This window comes from Vanacampus margaritifer, chromosome 5, assembly GCF_051991255.1.
Source record: "Vanacampus margaritifer isolate UIUO_Vmar chromosome 5, RoL_Vmar_1.0, whole genome shotgun sequence".
Taxonomy (NCBI): Eukaryota; Metazoa; Chordata; class Actinopteri; order Syngnathiformes; family Syngnathidae; genus Vanacampus; species Vanacampus margaritifer.
In genome coordinates this window covers 11,686,873-11,712,161 of record NC_135436.1, presented here as the reverse complement: position 1 = coordinate 11,712,161, position 25,289 = coordinate 11,686,873, and the positions used below count along the sequence as shown (strand labels likewise).

The window sequence follows — 25,289 nt, the reverse complement described above, 5'->3', positions numbered from 1 at the left end:
ACTGTCTCGCTTTCCCCCCCCCCCCCCAATGTACATAACAGTGTAGTCTTTAGGTGGGAGCCCTGGTGGTATCCATGGTAACCACATTGCTAGGCAACAGCCATTTCCCTTCCTCTCCCGAGCCAAGCAGCACAATCAGCCAATCAACAACTGAGGAAAAATCTCAGCGTACATGAAAAGTTAGGAAGGCATCCATGAAGGCGTTGCATGGGACATCTGAACATGGCGGAGTATTATGAACAGCATGTTTGTCGCATATGTCCCTTGACCAGGAAATACCCTCAACCAATAAAATTTAAAGCCTATTTGCCAAAGTTGGGGGTGGCTGGTTGGCGATTTGGCAATGTTTTTGCTGCATGCCGATCCGTAGAACAAGTTTATCAATCAAAAATTCAGATTCTTGGAAACTATCTTTTATTTTATTTTATGAGCGTCAACACAAGATCTGGACTCTTTGATTGTCAGGGTGCTAAGCCACCGCCCTCCTGCCCAGCTGAGTCACCTTGAACGGGACAAAAACTTAACAATGAAATTCAAAATGAAATATTATATCTAATAAAGGCTTCAAAATATGTGTATATCTGTTTTTAGGTTAGGGTCAACAGTAGGCTATAAAGTTACTATATATATATATATATATATATATATATATATATATATATATATATATAAAGAGAGAGAGAGAGAGAGAGAGAGAGAGGAACAACTGAACAACTGAACATCTCAGTTATACCCACAAAGTACTCACAAAGAAATGATTCCCAAGTTACCAACATAGCAAATTTGCGCCTCCTGAGTGAGACAGCTATTAACAAAAACGGAACCCGACTGTACACACTTCTTACAATACCTGAAACTCTTTGTTGTTATGTAGCACAGAAAGGAGTACATAAGAGCAGAATAGGAGAAGCAGATGTGACAAAGGACACTGAGCAGCCATCTTAGTTTGTTTGCCATCCTTGTACGGATTTTGCTGACCAGAATTCTCTCTAAACCAGCGATCCGTAGACGCCAGGATGAGGTCATTTCGAAGCATGAAAAGAATCACAACACCGTCAATGCTGAGTCGAAACAGCGAGAGTCTGACTTTCAAAGAGCTCTATTACATGTTGGACAGATACATGTGCACACATACGCGCACACACACAAACACACCATAACTGCTCATATAACACATGCACACAAATCAAGGCCAATGGCCAGACAACACACACTCTGAGTGTTCCTGCGGCTCCATACTGGAGGGCCGTCTGTCTGTCCACATAAAATGGCCTCTGAATCTCAATTGTGAAATGGGGGACGACGGTGTATAACGTCCCCCGTCCCTTTGCATCATTATTCCTTTATCTACATCCATATTGTCCCGCTCTAGCCGTCTTATGCTGCTTAATTTTCTGTTCTCATCAACCTATATAGGCCTACCTGCCTGGTGATTCCAAGCAAACCAATTTTCAGTTGGACATTGAGCGCACCCCGTTACCCCACTACACCCCCCCGACCCACCCTTTATTCATCCTCCTCCCATCTGTCTTCTACTCTCAACCCTCTCGCCATCACATCAATGCCAACACACAGGCACATTCATTTTTTTCCTCCCTCCATGAAATTTCATTCTTGTCTACCGTTATCATTTTTGGGGCAATGAGAAACCACCAAAACAAAAATAAACAACATTTAGCACACATGAATTTATAATGGTGAATTTGAGTAAATAGCATATTGTCTGCTTTCAAGGGGAAGGCAAAGATTCATTTGGATGATGGATGAAGTGACATAAGGGAGAACATGGTAAAGGGAATTCAGATGAGGATGAGAAAGGAAATATAAACAAAAAGAAAGAAAATTGGGTTTAAAAAAACTGAAGGAAAAGGATGAGCATATTATGAAAGAAATGTTTGTGATATATAATACAGTGGATGCTACATGCTGTACCTATAGCGTCTAGACAGCTTTTTTTTAGAGCCAGAATAAAACATGAATTATGCATGCAGTGCTGTTCTCATTCAGTGAAGCCATATTAATATTATTACATATGGGGTAATACAGACGGGTGGTTGTGTGTCCTCCACGACACTCACACAACTGGGGAGCCATAATGCTGCAACGTAGACATGAATGCATGCACGGCCGAATAGTCTACACGTTCACATGACCCCACCCACATACCCACACACGTGTATATATAGCCACCAAGACAGCTATGCTTCCTTTATTCATTGCAGCAGGGAAGATTGCATTTTCAAAGACTGTGTGTGTGTGTGTGTGTGTGTGTGCGCGCGTGCGTGTGTGTGTGCGTGCGTGCGTGCGTGTGTGTGTGTGTGTGTGTGTGTGTGTGTGTGTGTGTGATTACTGACTTTGGCAGGGAAGGATGGGGGATATTAAACGATTTAAATTCACTCACGTACACACCGAGACACCCAAACAGACAAATATGCTCTTGCACACACACAGGCCCACACCCATGAATACACGATGGGCGAGTCTGTTCAGTCAGATAGGCCAATCTAACATCGTCCACTGCCAATTAACTGGGAAACACACGCCACAGTTTCAGTAGGAACATAGATAGCTCATACTGTACATAGGTACATAATGTACACATCGCCACTTGATTAGTTACACTTGCACAATCTAGTGAGATCCAGTACAGGAGTTGCATCACATCATCTACTTTTATAAAATTTACAAAAAATTTATAAAATAATAAACGAACACTGTCAATGGAGGATAATTTAACAATATGGTTGTTGCTGTAAATTGCAGTTTTCTTCTGCAGAGGTTCTAACTAAAAAATATTTCTATACACTTGTGCGGCACAAGGGGGAAATGTCGCCTATGTAGGCAGAAGTTCTGACTCCGCATCCTTGATCATCCAATAGAAGTCCAACAATCCTTTCATTCTCATCAAAAAATGCAATCTACAGTATGTATGTTGTTTAATTGTAGCGCCGCTATAATTAAGCAACAAATGGTTAATGTCAGTGTAATCACGTCAAAATAAAGCTCCGCCCATGTATTCACCCAATCACAAAAGCCCGACGCAGCCATGTTTAATGAATGAATGCAGAAGTAGGTCAGATGTTGACTAGTTGAACTTTTGCGATATATTTAAACAATGCATTAAAAAGTCAGAATGGCTCCTAAGAAAAGAGAAACTGCTAAAGAGAATGTTATCAAGCGCTTGTCATAGATGAGAAGAAAGTTCTTTGCTGTGCTTCTTTTCGTGTTGTGTAAAAGGTCTGCATCACGCATGGCAAAATCAGCCGGTACTGTATCTTTGTTGTTTTCCACTTATAAGATGACAAATGAGCAGCATGAGCAAGGTAATCAAAAAATTGTTAAAAAGATCAAAATAAATATAATATATAGCAAATTATCCCACATTTATGATTTTTTTTTTAAACAGAAAAAGACAAGTTTCTCTGGATCAGCATGCCAAAATCAACGAATGACTTGGGGGGACCCCCAATTTGCCAATGTTATTACGGAAGAAGATGCTTTTCCAATGGAGTTGCTGTTGTCCTTCCCTTTTTCCAATGCTTAGTTAAAGTTAATGAGCAATAAATAGCTGTCATGTTTTTTAAAGAGTTACACTGTTGATCATATTCGAGATTAATTTAATTCCACTTAAATCAAAAAGCATTAAGTGGACAAGTGTTGCGATAGTAAATCAGATACAGAGACTAATGATTTGTGACACATCAATCATGCAACGCCATCTTTAATTGTCATCTTCACGAAATGACAACACTGAGGAGCATATACAGAAATAGGATTCAAGCCCTGTGTTTTTTCATACTTTCGCCTACACAGCAAATTCTGTAGAGTAAATTTGACTCTATTTAGAGTAATAGTTTCACTTGGAAGAGAGCAAAATAAAGAATTGAAAAAATAAATAAGTAAAAGTCACTCAAGGGTTGAGGAACAAACTCAGCTTGGGAGACAGCCACACTACCACCTGAGCTATGCCCCTCCTACTGTTTGCTTATATGTTGTTTTTGGTCTCTTAGAGTTACGAAAATTTCAGCTGACATGAGCAATATGATATGAGCCTGTGATTGGCTGGCAACCAGTTCAGGGTGTACACAGTCTACTGCCCAATGCCAGCTGGGATAGGCTCCAGCACCCCCCGCGACCCTTGTGAGGAAAAGCGGTCAAGAAAATGGATGGATGGATGAGCAATATGCTAAGGGAGTAGATCGTCTGTCTCCTAAGCTAAAGGTCGTGAATTTGTTCCTCAACCCTTGAGTGACTTTTTTTCTCTCCAATACTTTATTTTGCTCTCTTCCATGTGTAAATAGTACTCTAAAACTGAGTCTATTTGGTCCCACTCTAAAGAGAGTCATATTTACTCTACAGTCAGTGCTATCCAATGAAATGATAAAATAAAATATTGACAAAAATGTCAGGGATTTGTACTGTTTAACTGTTTATGAGTGTATATTTCTACTCCATGGTAACACAATTAAAGTGTTGAACAATCTCCATTTGTTTTCTATAGCACAGTTCCTCCTAAAAGCCTTTTCACACTGCACTTAGTATAGTGCAGTGCGATGTCGACCAACGCAATCAACATGAATGTGCTGCTGTGGCACACTGACACACCATCACTATGGTTGATGCGGCACGAGGTGGTGGTGCCAGAACATATATGGTTGAATTTGATTTTTTTCTTTTTTAAAGGTTTAATCACAATTGCTTGCAAGGAGCGTAAATCGGGACCACCGTCCTGAATCCTACACAGAAATGCTAAATTTGTAATTGTGATTTCTGATATGTGAGCAGAAGCCGGAGAAAACATCCCGACTCCACATCGGAAGGACCAAGTCAAGATTAAAACCCAGAACCTCAAAACTGCAATGCAGTCATATTAACCACCAAGGCACCATGCTGCAACAGTGAACAATCAATATCATAAATGAGATCAATGCAACAATCATCAGCTTACGCTTATGGTTGTTTTTGCGCTGGAAGGGGAGCGTGTGCCTCTCTGAGTCTTCCTCGCCCTCCTCGTCTGCCAGATGTGTGTGAGTGTAATGGTAACTCAGCCCTGGGCGGTTCTTGTAGCGTTTTCCACATACTGGAATACAAAAACACACACACAATTATAGTAAGCTAAATTTTGAAACTAACAAAATAAAAGACGACTATTAGTGCACTACTCACTGTCACAGACATAAGGCTTGTCTCTGTCTTCTATAGCAGGTGGCTCTTGTCGCTTTCTCATACCACCAACCCCGTAGGCCTGACACACACATACACACCATATTTAGGCAGTCAGATTTGGGGGACTGAACAGTTTCTACATATACAATTGAACAAACACAATGAAAGAGCGGAACAACACACTCATCACTCTACATGTCAACACACGAGCACGTTTGCATTTTAATCATCTGCTCGCAGTGCAAAGTTTCACTTCCAGCAGGAGGGGACTGATGACACCTAGCAGGGGACCAACAGCTCCAATTAACAGGCTTGGTGTTTCTGTGAAAGAGTGTGTATGTGCATGTGATCTTATTCAAAATACATTCTTAACGCTTGATTATATGCCCCAAAAGAAGAACAAGATAATAGCCGAGTAGTCTAATCAAAGCTGAAAGAGAAAAATGACTTCTGTTTTTGCAAGTTAGACAATAGCATCTTGTTCACAGGCATCATTCGAATTGCTTCTCTTCAACCTAATAAGTTCAGGCTTACCCAATTGACATTGTGCAAAAGAAGCTATTGCTCACAATATCATAGCGCCTGGCACTTTTGAGTCTAAAGTCGACCATGCGTGTTTTTGGAATAGGGCGTAAACCCGAATACCCAGAGAAATTCCACATAAGTGCAGAGAGAACATGTCAACTCCATTCAGAAAGGTTAAATTCGAGACTCAAACCCAGCACTTAGTCACAGAGCACATCTAGAGACAGACAACCAAATATCCCTATCAGAATTGAACCCGTGCTTCAGGAATAGAATCAGGCGAGTGAACCACGACACCATCAGTGATGTAATTTTACTTACAAGTTTCCGAACAAAAACAAAAGAAAAGTGTACATTTTATATGGAAAAAAAAATGTCAGTGATGTCCTACCCGTGCTTTGGTGCGGTTCTTGCGCTTCGGAACATCTTCTTCCATCTCGTCTACCTCCAGCTCATGAGGGAAATCTCCAACAAGCAATTTCTGTAGGTGAAATAGAGAGTGTGCAGTAAAACTACACAAGAATATGCACTGCTGGTAGATGTCAGGTCAGATGAAGGTGTGTGAGCCTAACATAAGGCACAATAAAAACATGGGAACAGGAAAATAACCTTCATTTTTGTGCATAGTTTGTGGATCATGAAGTCTTGAAGACATTTTGAGGCGACTAACAATAAAGGAATATTTCCAATGAGCTTATAGTAACTGTGGTGTCCAGGTTGTCATCAGGTGGCACATTTCAGCACTTTTTTTTTAACCATGGCTATACTCAACTTTATAGAGCACTTTAAAAATAACTATAGCTGTAAAAATCTGACATATAAAACAAAGGCAGTTAAAACAACAAATCAATAACATAGACAGTAAATAAAATGAAACAATTCTGAGTCTGAACGGCAAAGAATACAAAAGATGAGTTTAAAATGAGCACATGCCCAACAGTAATCCTACTTCGGACCACCTGAAACGTTGCCTACCTAGAAAAAAAAATGTCAACTAGCTCCTGCTTAACAACATAAACAGTTATCTATGATTAAATTTAGCAAATGAGCAATGGCGATGATGATAATGTGTCGTTATTTAATGGTAGAAGTTCGTAACAGGCCCACATATTCTGGTTTAAGATAGTTAGCTTGTTACACCATGACTTCATATCACTGAAAGCTAGAGTAGCTGCTTTCTCTGTGTAGATAGCATGTTTACAGGCTAGTTGTTGAGAGGTGGGAGGGAATAGGCAGAAAACTGTGTGGATTTTTTGCATTCCAACAAATCCACTTTTAAAGCTTGTGTAACGTGAATGTTCGCTGGTGGTTAATGTAAAACTCTTTATAAAATGAGAAAGCAGGATGGAGACAACACTTCCTGAACACTCATCAGCTGACCAACACTAACCAATCAGGAGCTAGCAAACTTTATATAAATGCAAATTAATTAAAACAGCAGATTCAACACGCCAATTTAGCTACTTATATACAAAAATGCATAAATGTATAAGTAAATATATATGTTAACAAATTAGCCTAAATCTGACTTATTTCTGAACCTTACACTTGTTTTAAAAGGACATATGCAGCAAATGTTAGCTTGCACACGTAGCGAGAGGAATTTTTCCCTAGCTGTAAAACTACAACGTGACAGAGAGGGGAACCATTACCCATCCCACGCCGATACTTTTGTGTTCTAAATTGTAATATCAGTGTATGAGCTGTCCATGGTCGGTAAATATAGATAATCACCCTGTGATTATTTTTAAATTATTGCACTGTACTGACACATCACTGACGTCAGTGATATTGTGGATAATATCCTCATATAGTATGTCTTGACCAGGTCTCTCTTGAAAAATAGGTTTTTAATCTCAACGGGTCCAACCTGTTAAATAAAGGTTAATTGGAAGAAAAAAAGTACTGCATAGACAAAGATGAAGAAAACCAGAAAAAAAAACTGAAGCATTAAGGGAAACGGACATGCCTTACCTGACATTCGCTCATCGGCTCTTCCTCTTTTGTTTCTACTTTCTTGTCCAGCGTATCCCCGGCAAGCAGCGACTCCAACACAGGACCATCTGGAATACCCCCTTCCTTCTTTAGGGAGGCCTCATAGTCTAATAAGGAGCCATTACAATGACAACACACGCATTCAAGCAAATTTACTTAACAGAGACAATAACAATATTGCTTTATTATCGTTTCATTCCTCCTCCAACAGTGAAACTTCTAAGACAATGTAGATGATTACAGATTTCATCTGATTTCCTCCTTACCAATTTTGAACTCAATTGGTACAAGTCGTGGGTCCTCCAGGATGTTTAACCGCCTCTTTTTACGCCAGCACCGAGCGGGATACGTGTACAACTGACCTGGTGCATGACCTAAAACTCAAAACACAAAAAACACAACTCAGTTGTGAGGCAACAATGGCACATCCACATTACAATACATAATTACTGCAAACACATTAAAACTTCTCTTGAGTGTTACTCAAACTAACAAAAACACTTCTGGCATAAAGTAAAGACAGCTTGCTATCTCAAACGCACGCACACACACAAAGACACACACACACATATACTGTAAGTATCTCTCTCAGGGGTAGTTTGTGCCAGTGGCGTATCATCACCACAGGGGTGCCTGTTTCTCTGCCAAAATACACTAATGTTAGAGAGAGTAAAGGAAGTGAAGAAGATGGGCCACAAGGTGGGGGGTACGCAGACACGATGGAGGAAATTATACCAAAGAGGGGTTGGGAGGACTGAAAGAAACAATCAGCACCTGAGAAAGAACAAAATAAGTGCAGGAAATAGTTTGAATGGCACATGCTATGGAGGACCAAAATTGCCAACATTTAAAATAAATGAATGAATAAATAAATGAATAAAAGTGAAAATGAAAACGGATATAAAAACTATAATTCAAAAATTAAACACAAAAAAGTAAATATAAATGGGAATAAAAATACTAAAATCACTATATATATATATTTATATATATATATATATAAAGAAAAAGAAATGCGCAAATAATTACAAAAATATTTATATATTTATTTTTGTATTTACAGTATTTTCACCTTTCTTTTTATATGTATTTTTATTTTTTGAATCTCGTTTTTTATTATTGTATTTATTTTTACTTTTATTTATTTATTATGTTTTTATTTCCATTTATATTTATTCTTTATATTAAATTTTTGTATAATACTTTTAGATTCGTTTTTATTTTTTATTTTATTTATTTATTTTAAATGTTGGCAGTTGTCACCACGAAACGACCAAAGTCCCACACACAGACACCCACCTGGTCCACGGTGGTTCTTCTCCATCCAGATGTAACAGTTGCTCTGCGCCACGCCTGTCTGGGAGTCCAGGAAGGGGAGCCGCATGGAGCGCTCGGCACACAGACGGGCATTGTAGCTGCGGCAGTGTTCAATGGCCTCCTTGTAGAATTCTTCACCCAGACTGGACCAAATGAAGGAGAAAATGTATAAAGAGGTGTGACACAACAAGTTAGCAACAAAGCTCAGATCAACTTTGACAGGCCAGAGCCGTTTAAAGTAAGTCAATTCAAAAATAATAATAAATATATAAGTTTTATGTTCCACCACTAGTCTAAACACGGCATTCTGTGTGGAATATGAGCTCAGCTTCAGAAAACAGGTGACTCGTGATTGGTCACTAACTGAGCCCTGAGCAAGTGTGATGTCATTTTCAGTCAACAGCAAGTGGCAAAATGGTCGGACCCTGAGTTGGATAAAAATGGGTATGATTTGCTGCTTAACTAGTCATTTTGTCGGCCATTATGCCATTTGCTGTCAACTGAAAATGAGATCACAGTTGCTCAGGGCTCAGATAATGACCAATCGTGGCGCGCCTGTTTTCTGAAGCTGAGCTGTGATAGGTTGTTACCTGAGCCCTGAGCAACTGTGATGTCATTTTCAGTCGGCAGCTGATTAACGGTTATTCCGCAAACACAATATTAATCAGAATGGCGTGTAAAGACTGGTGGGGCTTCATTGAATATAATATTGTAAAGTGTTTCCAAGTACTAAAATTTTATTAGCAGCACTGCAATTTGCTGTTGTTGTTTTGGTTGAAATATACATGTACTGAATATGTCCTACATTTTCACACAGTCGTTGGAGTCCTCTTTTGGAATTTTCAGTCTTCAAAATAATGTTTCAAATGGTTTCTTTTAAATGGTCTCAATTGTTGAGGCAAGCTGTGGAGTTTGACAATCGCATTAAAATGCAGCAGATGAACTGGCAAGGACTCACAACAGTAACATTTTCCACAATTGTCACTATGACGAACACTAATGCACTGTTATTTTTTCATTCAGTGATTTAGTCTGATTAACATTCAGTGCCATGTTGCTCTCTCTCTTACCTGTTCTTGATGACTGCACCTCCAGATTGCCTGTGGGGGAGAAAAGAAGAAGCCCAACAGATGCAGTATGAGTCATTTTTGCCGACACGTTTTCCCTCTCTCCATTCCACTGTTGGTTTGACTTTTCACTCTTTCCCCTACTGCCTTGCGCCTTACAGGCTTCTTTCTCCTCTATAAGTAAATCTTTATTTACTTTTACACTTTCTCGACATGATTTATTTTGTGTTCACACTTCACACCTCCCTCTTTGTCTTTCTACAGTTAATCACTTTTCTCTTGTGTCTTCCTGCTGAGCACAGGCGCCACCAAGGTCACTCGGCTCTACACACACCAGAAACATGACACACATGCAAAGCCAAAGTCTTGCTAACCAACTGTCGCAACTTCAAATCATATTTTGTTGAACTTATCCAAAATTGATAGAAAAGTCACCAGGCATGTACTCCGGCCCGCTCTAATAAATGCGATATGCAAGTGTCCGTGTAAATGAAAAAAGGGTTAAAGGGTTGGTTGGTTTTATTAGTAATGCAATAAAAACTGTTATCAATGACAAATAAAGAATGGTGCATTTCCCAAACAAGAATCCACTAAATGTTGGTCCATATGTGGATACAGGCAAGATTTAGATGCATTCAAGTCATGATGGGACTGTCCTCCTGCCATTGAACACTCATCTGTTTAATCCTAATTCTACATCTTTCCACATGAACCAGGAAGTAACCTTTTAACTAAGCGAAAACAAAACAAAACAAACGAAAAACATGATGTTCCACTATGCAGGGGTCGGCAACCTTTACTATCAAAACTGCCATTTTAGGCCAAGTAAATGACCAAAAATCTGTCTGGAGCCACAAAACATACGAAGATTGTGATGAAAGAAACAGTGTGTTAATGTTAGTCTAATTTACTGAGGGCCCAAGACAGTGCTAATTTGAGCTACACCATAACAGAAAAATAAGCAGCATCCAATGAATGCTTTGAGATTCATTTTCTTCTACCTTAAAAATTATTTTTTTGGATTTGTACTTATTCATTTAGTTTATTTTTTTCAGACTTCGTTTTTGATACATTTTTAGACTTTTATGCCTTTCTGTCAAATGTCTTACATTTTTGACAATTTCATGGACGTATGGTAATTTTCTGCCTCTTCTACCTTTTTTGCACATTTTATGCCTATTTCCTCATTTTTTCTGCCTTTTTTGCTATAAATTTTCTGACATTTTTGGGCAATTTTGTGGACATTTTATGGCAATTTTGTGGACATTTTATGGCAATTTTCAAGATTTCTTTTGGGTTTTTTTATTTGATTTTTTTTTTGACATTTTATAGTTACTTTCTGAACATTTTCTTTCCTGCCTTTTCTTAAATACATTTTCAAACTTTGTTTTGTTTTTGGCGATGGTGTGGACATTTTATGGTAATTTGGATGATTTCTTCTTCTTTTGATATTTTACAGTTTATTATATATACGTGAGGTAGCGCGATTGCATATCACGCAGACGGGCGCGTGCGTGGGGCGGTGCGGAGGACGCGTTTGGGGACACGATGCGGTGCGGCGAAAATTCGCATACAGTATTCGCCAAAGTTGAAAATGTGAATTTTCTTTGCATTTCGCCTCGCGAACTGATAGGCTGGAATATGTTTTTTTTTTTATTTTTAAGTGCACTTACACACATATACGGTTTCCCAGGCGGGAAGCGAACCCACGCCAACCTGCGTCACACACAGCGTCCTGTCGTCACCTGCGTGAAAAAAAATGCATCCCCTCTTGCGGGTACAACGCATGTTTTTCAATAAATGAATATATAAATGAATAAATAAAACACACGTGGGCTTTGTTTTGGAACAAGAAAAAAGTATTTATCGCGGAGAAGCAAAAGAAAAGCAAGCACTTGCGCTGCATTCAATGACCACACACACAGTAGGAAATCTTAGATATACATAGAAAAAGCTCAGACGACTGAATGTTACTGTTTTTCGGTTTCATTCGAGATGTTAGAAGTTTAAATATCTGTTTAAAAGGAACCTTTTCGAAAATTCTCCACTTTTCTGTTTTTAAAAGTTATAATATTTCACGGCAGGGGATGCAATTGTACGGGGGTAAATACTTTTGGCACGACAGCGGAACGCTTCCTCCTATTTTGGTGTGAACATAGCATCAAGTGATTCTGAATTGTTCCACTGTGCTTGTGTGGCGTAATCCGTTTCCAACTATATCTATTATTTATTTATCCCACGGAGTTCTGTCCACCGGCTCCGTTCTCTGTGTATCTGATGAGTCACGTCGATGTGTGAACGTCGGTGTTTTTGTTATCTGCTATTTTGCACATCATTAAAAAAAATTTAAAAAAAAAAACATTTTGGCTGTGCAGCGACTTTTATGTCAGGGAGTTCTGGCAAGAAATTCTAGCCACTTTCACCCCTGCTTATAATTAGTTGTATTGAATTTGTTTTTTATGTCTTTTCATAACAAGATTTTATGTGGCACTGGGATTTAACTGTCTGTCAGCAGACATGTCTCTTTGATATTACCAAACAATTGGTCAAATACACATAATTATTGAAGCTAGAAATTATAGCTGCAGAATGCCAAGCCGCCTGTATTAGCAGACAAAAGAAACACCCAAACTTGCAATTTGCATCACCGTATTAGTATTAATTGTCCATTTACTTCCCTTTTAGAACTAACTAGCATGGGAAGTAGCTCTTTATAGTTATAGTCATGGTGTGTGTGTGCGTGTGTGTGGTGCTTTTGTTTTTACAAATTGAGATCATAACAAATTTGTGGCATTTTCCAAGAAAAGATTGCAATTGGGCAGCATGATGTAGTTGTGAGCATGTCTGTCTCACAATTCTGAAGTGGTGTTTTTGAATCTCAGCATCAGTCTACCTGCATTGAAATTGAACGTGTTTTCCCACACATTCTAAAAACATGCATGTTCTTGTTTATTTCTGGGGATTTCTTCCTCCAGCTTTAAAACTTTAACTTTGACAGCAATAATTTATTTATTGATGATCTAAGTCAACACTCATAGCTAAATTAATTCTAAAGTCTACAAAACCATTTATTCTGGCAATTTTCAGAAAATGCATCCAACAATGACCCAATAGAGCATGCACTTTTTTACTCCTGAAGAGGAGACTGAAGAAGCCCCCGGGAGCAAATGTATTTATTTACGTATTTGTTTGTTTGTTTATTTATTTTGCGAATGCAAATAAATAAAGAACTGAAGGAGGCTGCAGTAAAGGCCTGGACAAGACTGCTACAGTCTGGTGATGTCAGTGGGTCACAGGCTTGATTATTATATAGTTATTGCAAGTAAGGGTTATGCCACCAAATATTAAATATTATGCACTATAAGTTAATTTAATAATGTCCCTTACAACACTTTTTCTCACTTGAAAATTGAAAAGAAGGTGGCTGCAAACTAAAGGTTCTCTGTCCGGAGTTGTTTAATACATCTAAAAGTAAATACTATGAACTTTTGTCTGATATCCATCTTCAAATCTGAAACCTAAATATCTTCAGTACACAACCAAAACAAGGACTTGACCTTGCCGTTCTAATTATTTTGGAACCAGAAAAAAAGGTGTTTGTGGTTAAATGGTTTGAGAAGACGCATTTCTCGAAGAGAGGAAACTCATGAGGAAGGGACACATCCCCTGTGAAAACTATTTTATTCAAAATGTGGACACGTTCAACTGTGAGACGCAGCAGGGCAGATGCTGACAGCGTGTGTTGCATCTTTAAAAGTAATCCTGCAACCTCTCTGGCCAACACAGGCCATGTGACATTTAAAGGATGTGATCTGGGCGGCAATATGTGGGGCAAGCCATGCCCATGTTTGTTAATATGTCACTACAAATGAGCTGTTCACAATCTGTTGAAGAGAATACATCTTTTTTTTTTTACACCACTGCTCTTCGGTGGGTATTTGAGCATTTTACAGCAGTGTAGGAAACTTTAAAGACTTTGCTTCACTATTTTAATGATGTGCCAGTGATGGTCCCGGCAGTTTCAAGCAAATATGAAGAATGGCATATGACAGAGGCCTGTTCAAACAAAATGATCGATTTCAGCCAAAATACTGAGGAAATGATCCCCATAGAGGCACATATACCTGTGTTATGAGTAAACAGCAATGATGAGAGGCATTTTTGTCATATTTGCCTAAAAAAATAGCAATGAATAGAAGACTTGGCATTTAAAGCTTCACGACTGAACAAAGTAAAATACCAGGGAGAGAGAGCGGCTGAGTTGGGGGGGGAAAGGAACACATTCAAAATGTAAATCAGGCCACCAAAGAGCTCCCCATCCACCTCCTCCCTAAGCACCTTCTCACTTCAAATCCTCTACCCTCCATCACATTTCCCCCTGCTGTCCATAGAGCTGCTGAAATAACTTTGTTGATAATACTGTAATTTGAAAGCTGGAAAAAATAGCTTCCATCAATTTAGGTGCACCCAGTTTTATAATATTGAGATAGGGTAGCTGCATGCCTGTTTGCGAGATTGAAGGCAAGAGGAGCCAAAAAAGCTGGAGCTGAGAGGGAGATGCCTTAAAAGAAAATGGTTGGATTAAAAAAGAAAAAGAAAGGATGGGTAGAGTATAGACAAGCATGGGCAAAGGAAATGGAGAAAAAGAAAGGGTGGGAGCGCGATGACCTGTGAAATGCTCATTTTTCGGCAAGGACATCGCTGATAGATAACACTTTTTCCATCTTTAATCCCATCATTAAGAAAAGGCTTGCGGACGCATAATAGGGACCATGAAACCCATCATTCAGGTGCAAATGGTCACCAGTGGAGCATCTAGCAGCAGTCTTTCAGTAGCTGCTTGAAAGAAAAATAGCTGTAAATTGCTTTCTGATGATCTGATTATCAGTTCAAATGTTGTGGGTATTTTTTTTCATGGAAAATACATCCATAATATTTAGTGTAATGTACAGTGTACAATTTAGAATTCAATGAACATTTTAGGGGAAAAGTCATAAAGTCGCATAAAATTGCACTGGGTGGTTCCTGTCTGACTAAACTCTATGTTGCTTATTAGTAGCATAAATAAATGGAGCAACCCAAATTGTTGATGACTCAAATTGAGATGCAAATTGGTCATTAAAAAACAAACGCCGAATCTGTATGTATGCACATCACGTATGTGAGCAGTGCACAGCGTCATGTGACACCAGGAAATGTTTGCATAAAGGGAAAGTTAAGCCAGATAATGAGCATTGCATTTAACAGTTAAGCAATCAGTCAATAAAGCCCATCTATATGGGGAGAGATTTGTCTCAAAATTATTCACACAAATACATTTGTGCTTTGCACATGTGTTTATTCACGTGTCTAAGGCCCGGTCCTTCGCCGTGCACGGGGAGGCAGTGTTACTGTCTCCACTGAACGGGAGGAGCCGTTTCTGTTTCTTGTTTAAAATTGGACATTGAAAAACAGATATCGAGTCTTTATCTAACCTTCCATTATGTGTTTATTTTGCACAAGTCGGGAAACAAAATGCGACCTTACTTTGTTTCCCTTGAGCTTGTTTTGCTTTCCCTCGAAAGTCACTCTTCTTCTGCTGTTAAATGTTCTTCTTCTACACCAATAAAGCAGCAGCGGCCTACTGATCTGTATATAACTGTAGTTTGTGGTGGGGTGGTCACAATTTATTAACAAGTAGACGGTACGGTGTGTGCTGCTTTGAAGACCCCCTTTTTCTTTTATTGCCCAGTTCATTAGACCCCAATATTAGATTTGGCAGAGGCATCTTTTGTTGAATTACAATTATAATTCTTTAATTTAAAAATGTATACAAGTTTCCTCCTGTAAACCTCATTAATGATATAATTCATACATGTATTTAAGACAAGTTGTATAATGTCTCAAGACCTCTTGTTTATGTTTAACAAATTTAAAACATCATAAATCATGCCGTTCTTGGGCTTCAAAAGTCTTGGCCTATCGGCTATCCAGTAATATATATAGATCAGTGCAGCGGCCAAAGAGCAACAACCTGTCTCTTGTTTCTCGTTTAAAAATGGAAATTGAAAAACGGAAATCGAGCCGTTAGCTGATCTTCTATTATATGTTAATCTTACAAAATTTGGGAAACAAAATGCGACCTTAATTTGTTTCCCTGGAACATGTTTTAGCTTCACTTGAAAAACACTCTTCTTCTTTGGCCGCTGCTGCTTTATTGGCGTAGAAGAAGAAAATTTAACAGCAGAAGAAGAGTGTCTTTCCAGTAAAAGCAAAACATGCTCAAGGAAAACAAAGTAAGGTCGCATTTTGTTTCCTGACTTGTGCAAAATAAACACCTAATGGAAGGTCAGATAAAGACTCAATTTCTGTTTTTCAATGTCCAATTTTAAACAAAGACAGAAACGGCTCGTTCTCGTTCAATGGAGACAGTAACACTGCCTCCCTGTGCACGGCGGAGGAACGGGCCTTAGACGAGTGAATATCTGAGCGCTCGTGTGTGTGTGTGTGTGTGTGTGTGTGTGTGTGTGTGTGTGTGTGTGCGTGTGCGTGTGTGTGTGTGTGTGTGTGTTTGTGCGTGCGTGTGTGTGTGTGTGTGTGTGTGAATATCTCGAAACAGCAGGATGTTTGTCTCAAAAATAAATCCGCGTGCGCAACGATCCACAAACGCACTTTCAATAACTCACAAGCAAAAGTCATGGAAAATGCACACACTAAATTAAAAAAAGACATGTGAAAATGACGAATATGTTTGTGGATCTGAAAAACAGGAGAATATCGCGAAAATGTTTGTGGATCTGAAAAACACGTGAAAATCACATATTTATTTGTGGGAATATTTTTGAGACAAATCTCTCCCCATACATCTAGGCAGTGTATCAACGCCTTTGTTGTTACTTTGCTGTTGGCCTCTGACACCGTCCTAGTACGAAGGGAGTGGACGCAGGACCGGAGAGACAAACCCTCCTCCAAGCTAGCTTAGTGATAGCTAGCTGCTACGACATGCTGCTTTTAAAACTACCAAAAGTGGACACACTGGGTTCTGCTGTTGACCAGTGGAGTTTAAAGTAAATTGTTTTAAACTTAAAAAAGATCCCCCACCCAACTGCCCCCCTCCCTCACCCCCTACCTTAGCAGAGCTACCTAAGCATGTTGGCACTCCATGTAGGCTACCATTAACCATTAAGATCAAATTGGAGTTTTCATTTTTTGGACTATGTTTTTATTTTTATTTTAGTTGATTGAAACTGTAAAGAGAAAAAGGCTAGTAAATTATGGTGAGGTCAGCAAACTTTTTGACTTTTTCTGACAAGCTGGTGTTGACATTTAACATTTTCAATTTACATTTTTATTGTTTTTGAATTTAGTTATAGGTATATAGATGTGATATAACTATGTGTAGTTAAATGAATAACAATGTGATAATGATTTTGTGAACTACATTTGAACTTCTTACTCCCCACCATCTCTTGAGATAAGAATGTGTATGTTTTAAAAGTTGTCAAAGTCTCATGTCATTAGTCATTTGGTCGTAAAAACTGAAGGTCCAAGGTCAAAGCCTGTCATGATCATGTCAGTATCTTGTGCCTGCTTATTTTAAACACTATCTCTTTGTTAAATTTAAGAGGCGGAGAGAATCTTTTCTACTAGTATAAAGCCACTGGGCGTTTCCATATTCTACACACTGGGAGCTTAACATCATTTTTCGAATGTAAGCTTTTTTCCTGTGTCTTAAGAGCTCTTAATAAATCCTTGCAAAGGATACTTCTTCATGAGGTCTCCATTCTGATTTATTTGAACACGCAAAAGATTACACTTAATAAAGTAATCAAATAAAGCCTTCAAAAGTTGAGTGCTATTTCCAACAAAACAGCAAAAGAAAGACATGTCTTATGACTGATGGTTAGTCTTATCTGGCATGTGAGCAACCCCCAGGGAAAATTCAAACATTTCACCACGGTGCACAACTCATCAAGTGATCTGAGTCAGCATCTGTCCTACATCAGAAGGAAATTAAGCTAATACTGATGCTAGCCATCTGTGCTTGTTGTTATGACTTGACATACTGTCAATACTGCGTCGCCATTTTAGTGTACTGAGTGGCAGTTTGTGCAATTTCTTCTACAATGAGAGGGGTCCTAGTTATACCACCAACCATTAGGGTACAGGCATGCAGTGTTATTATGAGGCAGCGACGTTATCATCAAATTTAAATTAAACCTATTATTTTAAAGGTCATTTAAATTTCAATTGTTGCATTAATCTCTTATCTTATAGTACATTTTGCTTTTCATCTATTTTGCTATTGCCGCTTTCCACACCTGTGCTAGGCTAAATGGTTTATATTCACAGCAGCGCTGCTATGGTCCAGCTGGTGAGGCAGGATGCTGTGCGCACACACCACAGAGAGATTCATCCAGAAACTCAACTAATCATCAGACCACATATTTTGGGAATAACTGCCACTAGCACGTTCATTCACGCAACAACAACACTGAAATGACTTTTTTACTCTATTTGAATTATTTATTTTCTATTTTCATGATTAATCTGGCTAATTGTTTACAGAAACTCTTAAGCGCAATTAGAAATAGATTCAGCCTCGCGGTAATTAACTGGCATTTTGCCCAACGTAAATCAAACAGAAGCTGCGATGAACAAAAATGTCCAGACAGACATGACATAAATGGCAAACACTCAGCCTTTCACTGTGCAAGGGCACAAATAACACAAAGGACATCTATTCAGTACATACTGTAGTCTAGATGTGTTACATACTGTACACATCATTCAGAGCATCTGCAGAACCTAATGAGATCCAGTAAAACGAGCAAAAAATGCAGCCTTTACTGAGTTTTGTGGAGGTATTAATTTAACCATTTTTATCATTGTTATTGTCATTTGTAGTGTTGTAGAACTCATCATACTGTGAGGTGTTGCCAATATTCTATAAATTGCTCGTCTCATGTAGCTATCTAAAGTAACCATACTATTAACATTATATATGTTTTAAAAATGCATATAAATGATGTTGGGCAGACAGAACTAGTAGTCACCTCCACCTAGAGGAGGAGGCTTTTGTCTCGTCTTAAGGGTGAACTATCATGTCCTGTCCAGAAGAAGCAGTCTGCTTTAGCCCAGTTCAATGTTTCATCCTCCCTTTCTCTTTGGAACACACTGCCAAACTGTATTTCCTGGTTACAGCAATTAACACTCATTAGATTGCAATAGAGGAACATAGAGCTCCCCCTAGCGGTAGAAGCTAATCATTGGAGCTGCTCATGAGAAATCTTAGGGAATCACCCAAATTAGAACATAGTAAAAACCCCAATGACAAAATAAGACAAGATTGAAGTTTGTGAAATGAGAAAATGAGCATAAAATGACTTCATGACAACAGCAGATTGCAAGCTTTTATCACATACTGGTTGAGAGCTGTGTATTTTGGCGCATGTAGTGCCATTTTTTTTAAGCACTCCAAATACTTGTGCCAATACTGTCAAGTCGCCACACCTGGTCCATGCACCTGTTTCACCCACTGCTGTCCATCTGCCCACTTACTCGTACCCAAATGCACAAAAAGTCCACTCATATTGACGTTTCCAGTCCTAAGGAGCTTTTGTGTGTATGCAGGAAAGAAGTAATATCAGGCGGCCTTCTGTACTGTTCCTCCCCTCCCCCAACTCAGCCCTTCCATGGCTGAACTCAACAGATTAAACTATGCAATATCACCCGTACCAATCCGGCGCCACCCCTCCTCCCCGCCACCCTCAATTCAATTTCTTTTCCACTGTCCTCCACTTTCTTTCTTTCTCTCTCTTGCCCATTAATATATACAACTCTTGCAGTATGGGAGATGAGTTTCTGGTTTTAGTGCAGCATATCGGGGGCATACAAAGAGGACATCAAACATTTTAATATATATATATATATATATATATATATATATATATATATATATATATATATATATATATATATATAGAGAGAGAGAGAGAGAGAGAGAGAGAGAGAGAGAGAGAGAGAGAGAGAGAGAGATTTTTGTTTGTTTTTTACAGTGTTGTGTGATGATCTTAATGCTAAATAAAACCAAAACGGTCCTTTCCCTTTATGTGCACTTGCGTGCGCCTCTTTTTTCCTGTCCACACGTGCATGAACAGTCACATTGCTGAGTTTAAGTGTCTAGCCCTGTGCACGCATGCATATCTGCTCTTTGTGTGTGGGTGTATACAGCGCATAGCTATAGCTGCAGTGTGTATTAAGGCCAGTGCATCAGGGTAAGGCAATCTTTGAGCAGCTCCTTCAGGTGAGATTTATTACCACTGCACTTGGCCTCTTATAATGGCGATGGACTCCTTACCCCCCGTATCTGGCCCTGTGTGCGCATGTGAGTGTACGGGTTGGTGATTTCTTAGTTTAACCCCCTCCCACCCTCTGAAAACACGCCACCATCACTAGGAACTCCTCCCATGTCTGCATCCATGTTCAAGAGCTGCAGAGAGGCAGTGTTGGTGTTGACTCCATCCTTGAGAACTCTTGATAACAGGGTGCGCTGGACCTGCACAAATATTGGGACTCATACAAAGAGTTGGTGATTCTATTCTTCAACCACACTGCTTCAGTTCGGACGACTAGTTTGAACTACAAATTCCTGGATGGAAATCACTCAAGGTCCCAAAGCAGTGGAGCTGACTGACTGTCAGTTAGGTAGCACTGGAGAAATAGGTCATAGAGCTAAAAATACTTATCTATGTCTCTCTCTTTCTCTCTATTCCTCTCTCACGCTCTTTCTCAATCCTGTCTTCTAAAAAAAAAAAAAAAAAGTAAAGCAGAAATAAAATCCAAATAAAGACAAGATGAAAGGAAAAGCTTGGGAAAAGAAATACCCTTAAAAACATCAGACCTTAGGCTTGCTCTCTTGTGAATAAAGAAGTAGGAGCAGGAGGGAGTGTGTGTGTGCGTGTGCACGTGTCTACAGATGTGCAAGTTAAGGAATGACGGGGAGATTGAAATGGAAAACGAAGACGTAGAAATGGATGCGCAGGCTGTGGTTCAGCCATCACACGGGGCTGTTTGCACACCGAGGTTTATTACATGGAACTCATTATTCACTCAGCTCAGCCAAGCAGGCAGGGGGAAAAAAATAATAGGGACCCTCCAGAACTGCTGGCAACACGCAGCCATGAAGCCACACAAAGGATTAAAAGGTGTGCGATCATTTCTTTCAAATGTATCAAAAATTTGTAGTGAATGTTACCATGGGCGATGACAAGTGCTCAAATGAGAAGACAATATCATTTCATATGAATGAAGAGATGAAAAGTCAGAGTTGAAAATGTAAAGGAACTGAGCCTGTGAAAAAAAACGTGAATAAAAATTCCTTCAGAGCAAAGAAGTTTGACGCGGTTGACAAAAGGAGACTGAAAATTTGTGTCAGAATGAAATGAGGGATAGAGAAGGAGTGATGGATGGAGAAAATGATGAAGGAGGAGGGCTTGAACATGGAAGCGGGTCAGCAGGGGTGATGGGAAGCGAGTGAGCAGGAGAGAAACTGCGGAGAGAGAGCGAGAGATTATCGCTAATCCAAGAGAGAGAAGGCGGAGGGAATTTTTGGAAAGTCCCCAGTAGATTGGAGCGAGTGGCTGCATGTGCCTCTGCTGATTGTTGAACACACACAACACAACACCGTGAACGCAGGCTGGAGATGTTTTCCACAGGTTTTACATCCACTGAATTAATTAGCAGGTTTGAGGGCATTTCGGGACAACAGACCTAGAAACCATGAACTGGTGTCAGGTGATAAATTGACTTAATTGTGCAAAAGGTAACAAAATGCAGATCAGTGTTTCACACTATACTTTCTTCTAGCACTCGTCCTTGTCTTGCTCTCTCATCAGCATCATGATAACAAATTACTTTAAATCAGACCATTAAATCCACTTGTCACAGAGAGGAGGGGGAAGAAACTGCCTTTCACAAACATCCCAATTTATATTTTTAGTAATTATTTTTGGGAAACTACACACAGGTTTCAAGCTAAACTGGCATACAATGGTTAGCCTATCAAGGCATCACACTATTGGCATCCTGCTGCATGGCAAGTGCTCTTTAAAAGCAGCCCATACAGGAGAGTCATTCATGGGTGCCTGCATGCATCACATAGGCACATCCCATGCCAAATGGCACAACCTTTGTAAACGTGCTGAGCAAAACAACTCATATGAGTTACTGAGGCTATTGTGTGCTCCCCTGTTACCTCTCTGGAAGCAACCCCGACAGATATGCTCATCAGCCACCTTTTTGGCCGCATGCCTAAAGCGGGTATAGCAGGCGTCTGCATTCCGCTGCAGCCAGTCACGGCAAAACAAAAAGACACGGCATTGTCACCCCCCCCCCCCCCCAAAAAAAATCGGCTTCAAATGAACTTTAATCTCCTGGAGCACGCCATTGTGGAATTAAACGCGTGCTAAATTGCAATATAAATGCACGACGTGGTGTTGCAATTAGGCTTTGATTGCCGACTTAATTGTAATAAAATTGAATGAACACCTTGGCCAATATACTGTCAAAATACCGGGCAGCCTGAAGCCGTGGTAAGGCTTCAAGCTTCCTACCTGTTCCCACTCTGTCCACACAGGTAGCTATCTAAACTGTCTGCCTTCCTCCAGTCCAGCCTGCCTCTGACCGTGATCTTGGCTGGCCACACTGCCAAGGGACATACCGGGTCACCCAAATCCAGCCCCGGCATTCCTGCATGCTCCTGCACTCGCGCATGCTGCTCTTGGCTCGGGCAAAACGAACACACCGATTGCACCGAAACGCACAATCAACCCGTGGCGCCGACACAACACGGATAGGCAACTTTTCTGCATTTTTATTGTCTTCTTTCTATTTGTGCGGCGTGCGCGGCATGCACAGAGGTGTTGGCAGCCGTGCTACGGGAGCAATGGTAAATTAAATCCCACTGACAACGTTCACCAATAGGAAAAAGGCGAATGTGTTGTACTTACGATTTGAGGTGGTTCTGTACCGCTGTGGCCATTTTGGTGTAGTATGATAGAATGCAACGCTGCGGCGCCCGGTATTGTACATGTAATGTAGCAGCTATTTCAATTTCATTCATTCTCTGGGGCTGCGGCTGGAACGGCCAGCCAATGGGAGACGGGAGCGCATGCGACAGCAGAGGGGAAGTGTAGTTTTTTACGCATGTCAACATGAAACATGTCCAGGAGCAATGCACTACAAGTACCAGTGTGGGTAGCGAATTCAAGGATGCCACGGTCCCGCCTCGGATCCGAAAGGGCAAAATGCATCGAACCGCAGCCGAATTATTGCATACAGTTAATACCGAGGTGGCTTACATGACTGTGTCACTTTTGTACGTTGATGCCTTTTTCTCTGCATGTTGTAAAGTTGTAATAAACCTTAGTGATAATTGATAAATTACTGATCAATTAGAATAAATAAATAAACAAATACATGAATAAATAAATACAGTTATATTGACTCACGTGGATGTTTCTGCCAAAATGAAGATACATTGTGCCAACATAACCCTTGAAGTCCTGCACAGAGCATGAGCTTTAATTATTCATTAATCAGGAGCAATGAGAGGAGGGCTATAATTGATTCTTCCAGACGTTCATGATTGAGTTAGGCTGCCTGGCACCTTCTCTAACCCATAGCGGACACTTTCGTATTAAAATCAGTACCTGCTTGCCATGTTGCTTAGATAGATAGATAGATAGATAGATAGATAGATAGATAGATAGATAGATAGATAGATAGATAGATAGATAGATAGATAGATAGATAGATAGATAGATAGATAGATAGATAGATAGATAAATAGATAGATAGATGGATGGATGGATGAATGGATGGATGGATGGATGGATCGATAGATAGATAGATGGATAAATAGAGAGAGAGAGAGAGAGAGAGAGAGAGAGAGAGAGACTGACTTATTTTTCCATTTACACTTATTTTGTTAATTTTTTTGCATTCTTACCATCATTTTTATTTATTTATTCAGTCATTTATTTATTTTACTTTGCTCATGACAATAAACATCTTGAATTCTGAAATGCAGGGCCATCACTTCCCATGTCATTTTAACTGTTGTGGAGGAGCCCAATCCGCTCACTGACATGTGATATTTATAGATCTATACCAACAAATATTTAATGAACATCTCCATCGTAATTTAAAGTAGATATACAATCCCACCAATGCAATCAGCCCAATACATTAACAATTGGTTTGGATAATAGTGCACATAGGAACTACATGTTTGAAACCGGTGGTGGTGGACAATTTTAAGGAATGGAGCAGAAGGAATCAGCTAGTTCTCAATACTGACAAAACTAAGAAGATCATTGTGTGTTTTAGTAGGAGAGGACTGAGCTTGTTACATTGGGAAGGCCATCAAGATAATGGAGCAATACTTGGGAGACTGGAACAATGACCTATAATGCTAACATGGACACTGTGTACAAGAAAAGAATGAGCAGACTTTAGTAAGAGTGCTCAGATCCTCCTATGTGTACAGAAAGATTTTGGAGTTCATCTCAAGGGCTGTTGAAGTAAGTGCCATTTACTTTGCAGTTGTGTGCTGGAGGGTGAGCATCAGTGCCAGTCTGCCAAGGGACACCCAACGGATTAATAAACTCATTAAGAAAGTTGGTGACATCCCAGGACTGAAGATGGAGACGTTCTCATTCTCTCCACCATAGTCCAAAGCGTTATTCAGCACCACTGCCACAAACAAAATTGTTGATCAACTTACTCACTTTTCATTTATATAACAAGCAAAATCTATGGTATGTTTATGCAGAGGTATAATAATAGTTTTTCTTGACTGCTTATTTTTTAGAAAACTTTTGACTTTTACTCCCTACAATTGAAAATACATACATATCTTTACTTTCTACTGCTTATTATTTATCATATAAGGCGTTTTTCACCATCTGTGGAGAATGACACCACATAAGTGAGAGAGGCAAAGTAAATCTTGGGCATTATAAGTCAGACAAAAGAGAATCAGACATTAATGACGATAGCAACAGAACCGGAGAAGCAAGATATTCCTCATCCATGGCCATATGGTTTGATGTTGTTAAGTCCAAGAATGACTCATGGTGAATAATTTGTGTCTTGTGCCAGTCTAAAAGCCACAAGCTTCTGGTGTTCAATGTGTTTATCTGCATAATCTAAACAAAAATACACACATAGGCTAAA

At 39.5% G+C, this 25,289-nt stretch overlaps 1 protein-coding gene across 3 annotated transcripts in view; it reads right to left on the bottom strand.

Moving 5' to 3' along the window:
* dpf1 (double PHD fingers 1) overlaps window positions 1-23,265 on the bottom strand; it is a 52,414-nt gene extending 29,149 nt beyond the window's left edge. The window contains exons 1-8 of one of the 3 annotated variants that reach the window (XM_077566019.1): window positions 23,060-23,265; window positions 10,074-10,103; window positions 8,986-9,146; window positions 7,953-8,060; window positions 7,666-7,793; window positions 6,083-6,172; window positions 5,167-5,245; window positions 4,949-5,080 (exon numbers count right to left, since the gene is read on the bottom strand). In XM_077566019.1, coding sequence (XP_077422145.1) covers window positions 4,949-5,080; window positions 5,167-5,245; window positions 6,083-6,172; window positions 7,666-7,793; window positions 7,953-8,060; window positions 8,986-9,146; window positions 10,074-10,103; window positions 23,060-23,265 — 934 coding nt within the window. Of the gene's footprint in view, window positions 1-4,948; window positions 5,081-5,166; window positions 5,246-6,082; window positions 6,173-7,665; window positions 7,794-7,952; window positions 8,067-8,985; window positions 9,147-10,073; window positions 10,104-23,059 lie in introns of all 3 variants that reach the window. The other 2 variants (XM_077566018.1, XM_077566020.1) reach the window with 2 other exon arrangements.
* Window positions 23,266-25,289: the final 2,024 nt, after the last annotated feature.